Source organism: Alosa sapidissima, chromosome 9 (assembly GCF_018492685.1).
Source record: "Alosa sapidissima isolate fAloSap1 chromosome 9, fAloSap1.pri, whole genome shotgun sequence".
Lineage (NCBI taxonomy): Eukaryota > Metazoa > Chordata > Actinopteri > Clupeiformes > Clupeidae > Alosa > Alosa sapidissima.
The window spans coordinates 31348293-31363433 of NC_055965.1; the positions used below are offsets into that span (position 1 = coordinate 31348293).

Here is a 15141-nt window from a genome sequence, read left to right on the forward strand (position 1 = left end):
CAGTGGACCAGTCCATTCAGGTCTAAAGTGAGTTTAGACAGATTAAACAGACTGAACAGACAGACTGAAGTCATGCAAGGATATACTTTCCCTCCCTCTCTCTCACACACACACACACACACACACACACACACACAAACATGCATGTGCACACACACAACCATTAAAGTGGGTCCCAGTTAAGTTTGGACGGGTTCCTTCAGGAATCACGCACCCCATTTTCTCAGCAGAAATGGCACAAACTGCAGTTGACACAAACAACCACAAGGTGTCACTTTGGAGTTCTGCCACTACTATTTTTGATGCGATCTGACTTACTGCTTCTATGATGCAGTTTCCAAGTCAGTAGAACAATCAGAGAAAGCTGAGCCATTACCAAACATATATGATAATACAATAGCGTGAGTTTATATATCTTACCCTATTTGTCACGGTTACTTATAGATTTGATAGTGTAACGATAAGCGCATGAGACTTTCAGCGGGGGCACGGGAACTTAAATTGATCACGGTAGTTTAAGCTTACACTTGACAAAACATTCTAATATGAAAATGTAGATGCAATTGTTGTAAAATGGTGCAGCTTAAGAAAGCACCGTGCGCAGGGATGGAGAGAGAGAAAGCAGAGGGGATATGTGTGTTAGAACTTAGATGCGTGTGGAAAAAGTAGCTGCTGTTGAGTGCTGTTGAGACTGGAGCGAGTCATATTCAAAATAATGCAAAAAATAAATCCGCAGATAAAACCAATTATCCTCATTCATTGCAACCGCAGCATGCCTGCTTGCCGACGTTCAAACGAATAAGATATCAAAGCACCTTTTGCGTTTGAATGTAGCACGATTTTTTTTAAACAGCTAGAAAAATGATTTAGCTAATTGATATGCCTGTACACCAGCAATTGTTGAACATTTACCTGTACAAGTACATTGACAGTAGCCCAGCCTAACAAGCATGTTGCATGTTGTAGGCCTACTGTAGAAATTTCACTTAAATTGCAACCGCAACATGCCTGCTTGCCAACGTTCAAACGACAACGAAAAATATATCAAAGCAACAAGTGTTTTTTCTTTTCTTTTTGAGCACGTCCGAATCCCAGGACATAACGCACTGGACCTTATAATAGGCTCTAGATATAATTCCAAAGGGGGCAGATAGGGGCCTACTGCACTTAACACTTAAAAAGATGACTGAAAAACGAAGCTTCCCGAAATTTGAAATTGCGATCAGTGACTGGCATCGGGTGAACGAAGCTTTTCGAAGTTGAACAGGCTATTAAAAACTATTTGCGCACCTCAATGTCACACGAAAGACTGGGCTCTCCCTTCTATGAATTGAAAAAGACGTTATGCTACCTGCAAACTGGCCAAAAGGATGGAGTCGTAGCATGCAAGCTCCCAAATTGACCCAGTAGCCTACAGAAGGCATCAATAGCCTAAATTGTTGGGACTGGGGAGGGTCATGTGTTTTTTCTCAATCACTTTGGAGGGTCATAGAAAAATTTCTTGCTGGCGAGGGAGGGTCACGTCTTTTTTGACTAACGCTCCCAAAACTCCTCCGGTAGCCCCTTAAATAAATAATGAACAGTCCCTAATTGATTATAGCCTGTAGGCCTACACCAGCAATTGTTGAACATTTACCTGTACAGGACAGTAGCCCAGCCTAACAAGCAGATGTTGCAAAATACATCAAAAGACGCAATTAATCAGAAATAAATAATGTAATCTGCAACAAGAGGGTTGAGTTCGCTGTGAGGCCAAACCCAAGAGCAGAGCCTATCTGTTAAGGCACTCGATAGGCTATAACGAGCTGTGTGCACCTGGAAAGACAATAGAAGATGCTTTCTGAATAGCACAGCGAAGACGGCTCTGGTCATCCCATACCCTCCCCCCACTTCCTGTAGCCTACCATTATGACTTGTTGCCGTTTTGGGACATTAAGCTTTTTCACGTTAAGCCCCCCTCCCCCACCCCCTTCTTTCACAAGCAGTGGGGAGCGCGGGGCACAAACACTTTTTGGTAGACAAAGGAGGGTTCTCCGCACTTCTGTCGTTTGGCCACAATCCGTTGCAACCAGGCCAGGACAGATATTTTAGAGCAGGGGTGTCAAACTCATTTTCATAGAGGGCCACATCATTGAATTTATAGGTTACTGAGGGCCACATAATCGGCGAACATGTGCATGGTGCAACCATGAAATCGGTATTGCAGTATGGCTTATTCAAAATTGCTGTGAAATAATGGTCCTAACCACTTTAAAACAGTGTGGCTGAAATAAAAAAACAAACAGCCTACAACAGTAACATTCTCAAATGCAACTTCTATGCCTACAGTATTAGTTAACAACTGATCAATATGCATTCATGGACTGACATTGATGAGAATAAACTGCAGTCAATAATGTGCATAACAATGTCCATAACACATATCACCACTAAAATTAACTGTGGCTAAGAAAGGTACTGTGTGTGTGTGTGTGTGTGTGTGTGTGTGTGAGAGAGAGAGAGCTATGGTACGTACACCCACCCACCCCCACCCCCGCAAAAACAAATTCACGCGTGTAGGCCCTACAATATTTGTCCGTTTCCCGGTTTTAGGTCCGTGCATTGCAAAAAAAGTAGTCTACATAGCATAACAATATCCACATGCAATAATACAACAACAACGTCTACGATGACCTATTCATTTGGACAAACTGATACAGCCCTATAGCTAAAGTTACCTTTAGTTTTGTTCTAGCGTACGGTGACGTCTGGCTTTAAACAGCTGTAATCTAACGTTCTGACAAGCACACCAATTGCCTACCTTGTTCTTGCCCATCTGGAATAACTCCTCTAGCTTTGCTGCCTCCATCCTTTCTGTTTTCGTTGTTTAAACATGTGATATCCATAACTAGTGAATTAGCCCAACATTTTGTGCTGATAACCACATATAGATAGCCGAGTAAAAGAAAACAAATAAGTAGCCTAGTTGTGCCTGCGTGCGTATTCTATCTCCTGCTCAAACAAAATGTGTGCGCGTTAATTTTGATAACGTGTTCACTAACTTTACGCGATAGAAAATTGTAAATAGCCTGATGGCATGCAGCTAATGGGATACTGTGCATAGTTGGGAAGGTATGGTGAGCCAATTTGGTGTGATACACATTACACACACACAAGGGAAGTTTTCTCTCGTTGTTGAGGGACTGACGTGCGGGCCGTTCAAAATCATCGTGCTCCGTATGTTTGACATCCCTGTTTTAGAGAGAAGGAGAGACGCCGGTGCAGCTCAGATGTCTTCTTAATTTTCTTTATTCTTCAGTAAAAGGTGCAGAACATTATTAAACTTTGACTAACGTTTCGATGTGTCGATGTTTTTGACTAACGAACATCGAAACGTTAGTCAAAGTTTAATAATGTTCTGCACCTTTTACTAAAGAGCTGCACCAGCGTCTCTCCTTCTCTCTAACATTTTTTGGCTTTTGGCTAAAATCATTTGAGTTTCACTAGTCACATGTTTTAACAAGCAACACTTGTTATTGAACTAATAACAGACGTGTGTCGAAAATTGACTTTATTTTCCATACAGAGAAATAACAAATAATATGCAGAGTCTAACCAAGGTCAATCTTGCCAAAAAAGCCCTCATACCTGAAAACACATGAGGCAAAAGTGCAAAACATCACAAAACTAACTAAACTAACACGCGCATATTTTTGTATTGCAATCATTGTAGCCTACAGTTGTAACAGCGCGTAACAGTCGTTTTACTCCCCGTATGCGCTCATTATAAAGAACGTTTAACGTGTCCCAAAAACAGCTATCAATTAATCACCAAACGTCTTATAAACAAGTATTGCCAGGAGCAACACCTTGCAAAAAATGATAACAATAGGCCTAGGCCTTTATATGGCTCTGCTCCTGCCTAGATTCGAACTCAGAACTGCCTGAAAGTTGAAGACCTGTTCTGGAAATACGTGCATTAACCCACTCGACCGCCAGACAACGCTATCTGCTTCCAGTAGGCCTATTGGGTAGGACTGTAGCCTACACTGGTTGCTGTGGCACAGTCTTGAGTGACCGAATTCGTTTTTCTTTGTCATATGAATGCTGTCATTTTGTTAACATTACTGTTAAGGAGATGCTGTAGGCAAAGTCTATTTCAACCTCGTTAGTGTAGTAAAAAAAATCAGAACTATTCACAAGGTTTCTGGGCAGCATATTTATGTTCTGTTAGCAAGCGAACTTCTCATGACTACCGACAAAGTAGCCTACTGCCAGCTGACGAAGCTCTCATTTTAAAACATTACTGAGAGACAGGCACTGTACAATCAAGAAATCTTGCCACTGAATCCAAAACTATGTTTAACATTATGTACAAAGCTTAGGCTACAGTGGACTAGCATGTTGCAGGGGCTGCTAAAAACACAGAGAAACGCACTGAAAACTCAGCCAATCACAGCCCTTGCTGTCGAATGCGCCGTCTGGTTTGACCGTGGAACGCCACAGCGGACTATGCTGCCCCCAAGCGGCTGCAGTTGTACTTACATTTCACCCAGCTGCGTGAATCACCATGATCGTGAATGAAGTGTCAATTGTTAACTGGGACCCACTGTATATAACAGTTGTGTGCATTGTGTGTCTCCTTGTGTTTGTAGACCACAGACACACAGACCTCCATCTCCAGCGCCCAGCTGTGTGTCCATGAGAAGTGACGTGTCCATGGATCATCCTCTTAAATTCAGCAGTGGACCAGTCCATTCAGGACTAAAGTGAGTTCAGACATATATGTGGCACACACACACACATACTTCACTAAAGGGTAGAGGAGAGATAGACTTCTCTGCTTAGTCTGTCTGCCTCTCTACCCTCTCCATGTTTGAGTACTGACTGCCCACTACTGCTTTACTACTGTTTTACTACTGTTTTACTAATGTCCACAGCCTAATGTTTTTACTACTGTTTTCCTGCTACACTGTTTTTCATGCTATATTAGCACACATGATCAATTGTTTCTGCTACAATACTGAATGGCTGTAACCCTATTACCTCAACCTGTTCTTGCACTGACATAGTTTTTTATAGTTTTTTATATTACCTTGTCTACATTATGCTTTACTCTCCTATTTGTCCATATTATTTATGCTGGTCTCTAGACCTTATTATTGCATTGTTGCACTGTTGGACTAATGTTGGACTACTTTTTGCACCTTCACCATGACACTCACTCTCTTGAGCACCTTACCATGCACACATAACTAAAGGACTACTGTTGGACTACTTTTTGCACCTTCACCATGACACTCACTGTCTTGAGTGACACACACACACACACACACATAAACATGCATGTGCACACATACACACAATCATTATATAACAGTTGTGTGCATTATGTGTCTCTTGTTTGTAGACCACAGACACACAGACCTCCATCTCCAGTGCCCAGCTGTGTGTCCATGAGGAGTGACCGGTCCATGTATTGTCCTCTTAAATTTAGCAGTGGACCAGTCCATTCAGGACTAAAGTGAGTTTAGACAGATTAAACAGACTGAACAGACAGACTGAAGTCATGCAAGGATATACTTTCTCTCCCTCTCTCTCTCACACACACACACATTTACAGATATTTCTTACATTAGCCACGTTTACATGGACAGTTTTTTTTATCATTCCGATTAACCTATTCCAATTGAAAAATCGTGCCGTCTGTTTACATGGGGTGTGTTTTATTCCGATCAGGTGCTCTCAAACGCTTTACAATCTTTGATCAGAGTAGTCGGAATAACTTTTAGCCTGGAATAACTTTTCATTGAAAAGATGCAGGAATGGACTACACCACCTTTTTTATTCCGATTCAAATTCTGATTGGATTAGGAATTTTCATTCCGATTGAGGCCGTTATTCCGTCTCTAATCGGAGTAGGAATGTCCATGTAAACGTGCCTACTGTGTCTCTGCCAATATTTAGCCCCACGCACATCCGCATTGTTTTGTTCTGCAGAGAGAGAGAGAGAGAGAGAGAGACAGAGAGAGAGAGAGAGAAAATTCATTTGATTGTCTTATTCCATGTCTATGTAGTGCAGGGGTGCCCAAATCTTTTGACTCAAGGGCCACATTGGGTTTTGAAAATTGCCCGGCAGGCCACAAAAAATTGTGTGACAAAGTAATAAGAAACAAAGTAAGACAATTCATTTCTTAAGAAATACTGATAATTTCATGCTGTTATAAATTAATTTATAAATGGTGCGCTGTCACTTTAAGACTCTTTTGCCAGCTCCACTTAAATATAGCCTATGGCTAGTGCTGTGCCTATGGCTGTGCCCTCTCACAGTTTATAAATGGTCAGTAGTGGAAACTACTGTTGCCATTGCTATTTCCTTTTAAAATTTAAAAAGGAGATATCAATTATCAACGAGGAAAAGCCAGCTGGAACCTGCCACACTCTCTCCCTCTTGTGCACACTCAAATGCGTTCCCAATTAAATGGAGTAGCATAAATCTGCTGCATGGAGATACCAGTGTTGTAGTACTCGAGTCCGAGTCATTAGGTAAATGTAGAGACTCGTGACTTGACTTGGACTTGAGCACTGAATGACTCGAACTTGGACTCGGACTCGTGCGTTCGCACTCCCGATGACTCGTCGAGGACTCGACTTTTTTTTGTAATATATCATAAGGCTATAATTTTTTGCTATATGATTTTAATATCTAAATTATTCGTAATACTAATTTTAGTTCAAGGGAATGTTAGGCTACTGCTTCGTGTCGTACATCGCAAGTCACATCATGTTCACATGCAAAGCAAACTAACGTTAACTTTAACACCAAAATGCCAGGAGATATGGCCGCCACTATTTCAATGTAGTAGGCTATTGCCAGGCAATATTAGTTCTCATAGATGACATAACATTACCTAAGATTACACTCAGCCTAGGCTAAACAACACACACTGCTGCTGGATAGCTGATCATCGTGACTTGGTGAACAGTGTTTTCCCTGACTGACGCAAGAAGCGAGGTTCCATTCATTCATTTTCATTTGGGGCGTGCCCTGCCGTGCTTCTGTCTGTTAATTTGCAGCAGGCTATTATCGGATGAAAGAAAAATAAACTAAAAGTTTTCCCGATCAAGATATAGCATACTTCTTAATTTTGGTGTCATAAAATATAGAAGCATAACATTAAATTGCCTAGTAGAGTGTCCATGTAGTGTCAATGTAGGCCTACGTGTGTCTGCACAAGTGAAACTGACAAACTGAACCTCTCATGGGTAGGCCAGAAACAACTATATTTAAAACCACGAATGAACTGGATTACTGTTACTGTTCAAACGAGCGATTTGATAGCCTAATCCACTGCACGAAAAAAAGGAAATAGCAATGTGTTCTATTTCTTTACATTACATTACATTACATTACATTACATTTGGCTGACGCATTTTTAGCCAAAGCGACGAATAACATGGTAAACAGTTTAAGTTTTAGAGCAATTCTCAACAATTTTAGGACAATTTAAAAACATTAGAGTACAGTAAGAATAAGTGCATCAGTGAGTGCTGTTTTTAACAGTTACTTGTCAGTTTAAGACGGCTGGTGAGTGCTAGGATCAGTAAGACTTGTTGTAAGTGTTGCTATGAGAGGAGATGTTCTCTAAAGAGCTGGGTCTTCAGGAGTTTTTTGAAAATGGAGAAGGATGTCCCTGTCCTTGTAGGAACTGGCAGTGTGTTCCACCAACGAGGAACAACAGATGAGAAAAGTTTGGATTGGCTTGAGCGTACCGGTGGTAGAGCTAGACGTCGTTCGTCTGAGGAGCGCAGCAGTCTGGAGGTAGCGTATGTCTATATGAGGGCATTCAAGTAGGTGGGAGCAGAACCGGAGACTACTTTGTAGGCAAGCGTTAGAGCCTTGAATTTGATGCGGGCCGCCATAGGTAGCCAGTGTAGCTGGATGAGCAGCGGGGTAACATGTGCCCTTTTGGGTTGGTTGTAGACCAGGCGCGCCGCCGCGTTCTGGATCATCTGGTTTCACTGCGCAGGCTGGGAGACCTGTCAGGAGGGCATTGCAGTAGTCGAGTCTTGAGATGACTATTGCCTGAACCAGAAGTTGGGTAGCATCTTGAGTCAAGTAAGTCCTGATTTTCCGTATGTTGTAGAGTGCGAAACGGCATGACCGGGCGACTGAGGCAACATGATCTGAGAAGTTTAGTTGGTTGTCGAGAACAACTCCTAGATTTCTTGCAGTCCTGGTAGGTGAAACAGACAGGGAGTCAACTTTGATGTTGATGTCGTGGTGTATGGTAGGTTTAGCTGGGAGGACCAGCAGTTCAGTCTTTGAGAGGTTCAGCTGGAGGTGGTGTGCCTTCATCCATGTAGCTATGTCAGAGAGGCAATCCGAGATCCGTGCTGAAACCAAGGGGTCATCAGGTGGAAAGGACAGATAGAGCTGTGTGTCGTCTGCATAGCAGTGGTATGAGAAGCCATGCGAACGGATAATCTGTCCCAAGGAGGTGGTGTAGATAGCAAAGAGAAGGGGGCCCAGCACTGAGCCCTGGGGGACCCCTGTGGTGAGATGGTGAGGTGCAGATAGCTGACCAAGCCATGATACGTTAAACGAGCGTCCTGTGAGGTAGGATTCAAACCAGGAGAGAGCAGAACCGGAGATTCCCATGTTAGCGAGTATAGAGAGAAGGATGCGGTGATTAACCGTGTCAAAGGCAGCCGATAAGTCAAGCAGAATGAGTACTGATGACCGAGCAGTCGCCCTGGCTTCTTTTAAGGCTTCTGTTACAGACAGCAGAGCCGTTTCGGTAGAGTGGCCGCTTTTGAACCCAGACTGATTTGGATCCAGAAGGTTGTTCTGTGAAAGGAAGTCAGAGACCTGTTTGGAGACTGCTCGTTTAATGCCTTTGGATAGGAAAGGCAGGAGTGAGACAGGGCGGTAGTTCTCGACTTGAGCAGGATTGAGAGAAGCTTTCTTAGGTAATGGTGTTACCCGGGCCATTTTGAACGCTGTTGGAAATGTGCCGGAGGTTAGCGAGGCATTGATCACATGTGTGATAGCTGGAGCGATGGTCGGGCTGATGGACTGAAGTAGGCTCATAGGTATAGGGTCCAGCGAGCATGTGGTAGGACGGCTGCATGTCAGGAGTCTAGATACTTCACTCTCGGAGAGAGGCGTGAATGCTGAAAAAGATGTTCCAGCAGTCCCTAGAGGTTGTAGGTGCGGTATCTGAGTCAGATGCGTTGAGTGGGCATGTAGAGAATTGACTGCTGATTGCCGCCACTTTGTTTGTAAAAAATGAGGCGAGGGTATCTGCAGTAAGGCTGGATGGAGGAGGAGGCAGCTGAGGGTTGAGTAGCGATTTGAAGGTTGAGAAAAGTTTTCGAGTGTCTGTAGCGCTGTTGATTTTGTCATTGTAGAAAGCCGTCTTAGCAGCATTGATGACACGAGGTCAGTGTGGAGCAGAGCGAGTCTGTGGCCTCATTAAAGGGACACCAGGCAAGCCTGATGCTTTTTCTCTACGAAACTCCCCCTCGCTCGGTCTAAAGCTCTTTTCCTTTTCTTTGCGTCTTCCGTCAAGGGTTTTCGTTGCTTCTTCGCCGGCTCTGCCATTATACACACGTTTGCAACAATCTCTAGCATTTCGTTAGCCTGCCTCTGTGCTGTAAACTGATCCTGCTTCGGTCGGCGGGTAGGATACACCGAACTTGCAAGTGGGATATTCTTCCTATACAGGCAGTAGGGGCGGGCGAGAGAGCCTTCATTCGCCCCGTAATGAGTCATTTAACCATATACCGACTTACGAAGATGATTAATTAACACGAAAACGTTGCCTGGTGTCCCTTTAACCTCCAGAGAGGAGAAGGTGTTGAGTGGAGGTAGACCAGAGGCAACCACAGAGGAGAAGTGCGTTGGAGACAGGTTCCGGATGTTGCGGCGGAACGTGACCATCGGCTGAGGAGCCGGAGGCTGTTCTGTCAGGCTGACGTTGAACTGGATGAAGAAGTGGTCAGAAAGATGGAGAGGCGTCACCATGAGGGTGTCTGTGCTGCAGTTCCGAGTGAAGATCAAGTCAAGCTCTTTGCCAGCTTTGTGAGTCGGTGGGCTTTGAACCAGTTTGAGGTCAAAGGAGTGGATCAGGGCCAAAAAGTCCGCTGAGCCTGGGGCATCTAAGTGGATGTTCATATCACCGAGAACAAGAAGCGGACAGTCATGCTCAGGGATGGAGGACAGCAGAGTGTCAAGTTCGTCCATAAAGTCACCTAGTTGGCCTGGAGGGTGGTAGATGACCAGCACGTAGAGTTTTGCTGGGGCGATCACTGTGATGGCATGGAATTCGAATGAGACATATTTGTTTGAAGGCAGTAGCGGGGTGAATTTCCATTTGTTGGAGATCAGCAGGCCCTTCCCGCCTCCTCGTCCAGATAGGCGAGGGGTGTGGGATAGTGTAAGGTTAGTGGAGAGTGCAGCCGGGGTGGCAGTGTTCTCTGGTTTGATCCAAGTCTCAGTGAGAGCAAGTCAACAATATCGTAGCAAATAGTAGCCTATGGCAATGGCAGCTTAAAAAACATTCACTCATCTCGCTGAAATGAGCGTAGAATGTGACCTGTTGCGCAAAGAAATTAATTAGGCAGATGATCTACATCTCCGTTAACCGAAAGCTAGTTTTCATCTCTATTGTTGACGTGAAATATGTCTCCATAGTGTCAGTGAAGTGATAACATAATTATGCAGTTGCCGATAGCCAGTGTTCACGTCACGGGAGTCAGAAAGAAGCTACCAAGACGGGCCCTGCTCTGTTTCTGTCCCTCCCAAACTGCGCTAAAATTGTGTCGGCTATTTAACAGCCAGAATTTAAAAAAAAAAAAAAGCCTGGAGGAGGCCCTTTTATGACCCACACTACCTCTTACAAAATAGGCCTACTCCAACGTCCATCTAGCTCTTATGAAGTATGAACTTCTACAACACTGCCTATACAATTGTCAGCAGTCAGTAACAGCATAATGTGACTTAATGGCCTGTGTGATTGGGATGTGGATTGCTCATTTATTATGAGTAGGCCTATAGGCTATGGTATGGCTATGGTATGGTATTCTCCTCGATATAATAAATACAACACATTGGGTTTGGCAAGAAATTTGGCAATACTACTTTCACACAAATGATGGCACCCCTGCTTGGAGACAGAAGATTGTCCGTTTTGCTTTTAAGGATTTCATCTGCAATGGAAAAAAATGGAACGACATGTAGGCTATGCTTACTTTAGTGCTGGACTTGGACTCGACTTGATCAATAGGGACTCGACTTGGACTCGACGTGGATCAATAGTGACTCGACTCGGACTTGACTCGGATGAGTAGTGGACTCGACTCGGACTTGACTTGGAATTTTTTTTTAATGACTTGGACTTGACTCGGACTTGAACACTGGGGACTCGAATATGGACTCGGACTCGAGGCATAGTGACTTGACTACAACACTGGGAGATACTATGTATCTCGATGTAACAAGCTGTTTTGTCATTGACATTGTAAACATTCTCTAAGAAGAGTGTAAAGCAGTTTGCCATAAAGTTAACCACAACGTCGTCTAAAGTGCGTGACAGGCCGGATCTATGATAAACTAATAAATGCTCGGCGGGCCGGATTAAAGTGTGTGGCTGGCCGCATTTGGCCCGCGGGCCGTAGTTTGCCCTGCTGTAGTGAGTTCAAGACTGATCTGACCCAGGATCAGTCCAGGTGTGGAGTGTGTGACCAGGTACTGAGGGACCCAGTCATCACCACTTGTGGACACAGTTTTTGCAGGCAGTGCATCAGCAGCTACTGGGAGCAGCCTGGACCACCAGGAGACCAAGCCTGTCCCCAGTGTGGGAAGACATGCAGAACCCAACCTCCTCTACAGCCTCCTCTGGATGAACACACAGATATGAGCATACAGGGTGAACACACAGGCTTGATCAACAGCAGAAGAGACCTGCACATACATATACCAGACAGAAAGAGGGAATTAGGTGAGTGTATTTTTGCCTTTTTAGACATGTTATTGATTGTATCTGTTTTTCTGAGAATAAATGTTAATAAACAGAATAATTACATGTATTGCAAATTAATCCACGGACAAAATAGGACCATAAGTCAGTATTTTTGATTATTTTCTGGGAAAGACACAAATAGATAAAAAACATGTGGTTACACTTTACTTGAAGGTATCTACATAAGAGTGACATGACACTGTCATGAATGTGTCATAAACATTATAAACAAGTCATAAACGTTTATGACGCTTTTGTCATTCACTTCTGTCAAGTGTCATTCGGTTTTTGTCATGACAAGTTAGGCTTAGGGTTAGGGTTATGACAGTGTCATGTCACTCTTATGTAGAAACCTAAAGTAAGTGTTACCAAACATTTTGATGTGTCAAGTGAGAATATCTGTTGGTGTACAGGCCCTGCTATTAGCTCTGGTTCCAGCATAGTTGCTCCACAACAGAGAAATGCCAGACCGAACTTCCCGACCTCAAATGTTGTGGGGGGGGCTAAATTCGGCTGGCACCCAGGCTAGCTCTCCCTGAGAATGAATGGAATTTTCATGTCAGACATTTCAATGCAAAATGTGGAGTCATTACTAGCTGTAACATGCCCAACTGGGGATGTCCTGAGATATCGCCACTCATGATGACTCATCGAATGCCTCGTCCTGTCAGAAGTGAATAAATAGTTTAACCGGGCCTAACTGTCTTTACTGACTTGTCATTGTTAAACAGATGAGGACCTGAGGAGAGTTATAGTGAATCACAAAGTCAGTCTGAAGAGGAGGTTTGAGAACATATCTGAAGGCATCATCAAACCAGGAGCTGAGATACTCCTCAATGAGATCTACACAGAGCTCTACATCACAGAGGGAGAGAGTGAAGGGGTGAATAAGGAACATGAGGTTTGGCAGGTAGAATCAGCATCCAGATCTCAATTCACAGAAGACACACCAATCAACTGCAATGACATCTTCAAGCCCTTACCTGGACAGGAGAAGCACATCAGAACTGTAATGACCAAAGGTGTTGCTGGCATTGGAAAAACAGTCTCTGTGCAAAAGTTCATTCTTGATTGGACAGATGGGGTAGCCAATCAGGATGTAGATTTTATATTCCCCCTTTCTTTCCGTGAGCTGAATTTAGTACGGAATGATCAGTATAGTCTTCACAGGCTCCTGCTTGACCTCCACCCTGGACTGAAGGAATTGAATGATAGTGAAGGATACAAAGACTGTCAGGTTGTGTTCATCTTTGATGGTTTGGATGAGAGTCGATTGACTCTGGATCTGGAACAGAACAGTAAGTTGTCTGATGTAAAACAAACATCATCTGTGGATGTTGTGATAACGAGTCTCATTCAAAGAACTCTGCTTCCCTCTGCACTCATCTGGATAACCTCACGACCAGCAGCAGCCAGTAAAATTCCTACTCAGTACATTGACCAGGTAACAGAAGTACGAGGATTCAATGACCCACAGAAAGAAGAGTACTTCATGAAGAGAATCAGTGATGAGAGTCAGGCCAACAGAATTATCACACACATTAAGACATCTAGGAGTCTCCACATCATGTGTCACGTTCCAGTCTTCTGTTGGATTGCAGCCACTGTACTTCAGCAGATGCTGGAAAATAAAAACATCAAAGACATTCCCAAAACGCTGACTGAGATGTTCATACAATTCTTGCTGATCCAGACAACTCGAAAGGATCAGAAATATCAAGAAAGACAAGAAACAGATAAGAAGACTCTCTTGGGATCACAGAAAAAAATACTACTACAGCTGGCAGAACTGGCTTTCAAGAATCTAGAGAATGGCAACCTCATGTTTTATGAGGAAGACCTGAGAGAGTGTGGCATTGATGTCAGTGAAGCCTTAGTTTACTCTGGCATGTGCACTGAGATCTTCAAAGAAGAATCTGTGTTTCACCAGAAGAAGGTCTACTGCTTTGTGCATCTGAGTGTCCAGGAGTTTCTGGCAGCGGTGTTTGTGTTTCACTCATATTTAGCTAAGAACCTTGAGGCATTGAAATCCCTCCTCAGTGATGAGCGTAGAGATGAACTCAATCCATCAATGTTATATTCTTTTCAATCAGCACTACGATTAAAACCTCAAGACAAATTACATGTTTTACTTAAGAGTGCAGTTGATAAGGCTTTGGAGAGCCAGAACGGACACCTGGATCTTTTCCTTCGCTTCCTTATGGGTATTTCTGTGGAGAGAAATCACAGACTTCTGCAAGGTCTACTGAGCAACACACACAACAGCTCTGACAGTATTAAGGAAACATGTCAGTACATAAAGAAGCTCAACAGAGAAGGTCTCTCTCCTGAACGATGCATCAATCTTTTCCACTGCTTATTTGAAATGAATGATGAATCCATGCACAAAGAAATTCAGACATACTTGTCATCACCAAAGAACATCAAACATTTTTTATTTTTAAAAAAGTTGTCTCCTGCCCACTGTTCAGCACTGGCCCACATGCTTCTGATGTCTGAGGATGTGCTGGATGAGATTGACCTGAAGAAATACAACACATCAGATGAGGGACGCAGGAGACTGATACCTGCTGTGAGGTGCTGCAGAAAGGCATGGTGAGTTTCTGATGGCGAGACTGTGCTAACTATAGTGACCAGGGATTGACCGATATGGATTTTTTAGTGCCGATACCGATTTTTTTCCTTTGCTATACAGGACCCAGCTGATCAATGTAGCTACAACGGTAACTTTGTTACAGACACTGAACACTAATCACGATCGGAAAATAAACAAACGTAGTCTGTAGCCTACTATTCCACTCTACCAGCTAGAACTAGGCTTACTACCAATATTGTTTACACTAATTTTCCTTCGTTTAGCTTCGTCTTGTCCGTTTTTCTACCGTTATCTTCTTCTCGCGAACTCAGTTACCCCTAGTTACCCCTAAGATTCTGTCATGAGCGAGCACTTATAAAAGAGCGCTTGTAATGGCCCCCATTACATATAGTCCTATAAATGAACAGAATATCAAACCGTTTTCAGTAGCCTACCACTGTTGCAGATATCACATAGGTATCCCTTACGTACATATTCGTACAATGTTGCATATTCCAACATAAGGAAAAAAAAAAAACGGCTTCTTCAACAGGGTGCGCC

At 43.5% G+C, this 15141-nt stretch overlaps 1 protein-coding gene across 5 annotated transcripts in view; it reads left to right on the forward strand.

The window, feature by feature from the left end:
* The window catches only part of LOC121718806 (NACHT, LRR and PYD domains-containing protein 3-like), an 849641-nt gene that overhangs the window by 817998 nt on the left and 16502 nt on the right, over nucleotides 1-15141 (forward strand). The window contains exons 3-6 of one of the 5 annotated variants that reach the window (XM_042104053.1): nucleotides 1-27; nucleotides 4635-4748; nucleotides 11677-11984; nucleotides 12737-14600. The exon at nucleotides 1-27 is cut by the window's left edge and continues 89 nt beyond it. The exons of 3 other annotated variants lie outside the window; for them this stretch is intronic. In XM_042104053.1, coding sequence (XP_041959987.1) covers nucleotides 1-27; nucleotides 4635-4748; nucleotides 11677-11984; nucleotides 12737-14600 — 2313 coding nt within the window. Of the gene's footprint in view, nucleotides 28-4634; nucleotides 4749-11676; nucleotides 11985-12383; nucleotides 12390-12736; nucleotides 14601-15141 lie in introns of those variants that run through there. One more of the 5 variants, XM_042104054.1, reaches the window with a different exon arrangement.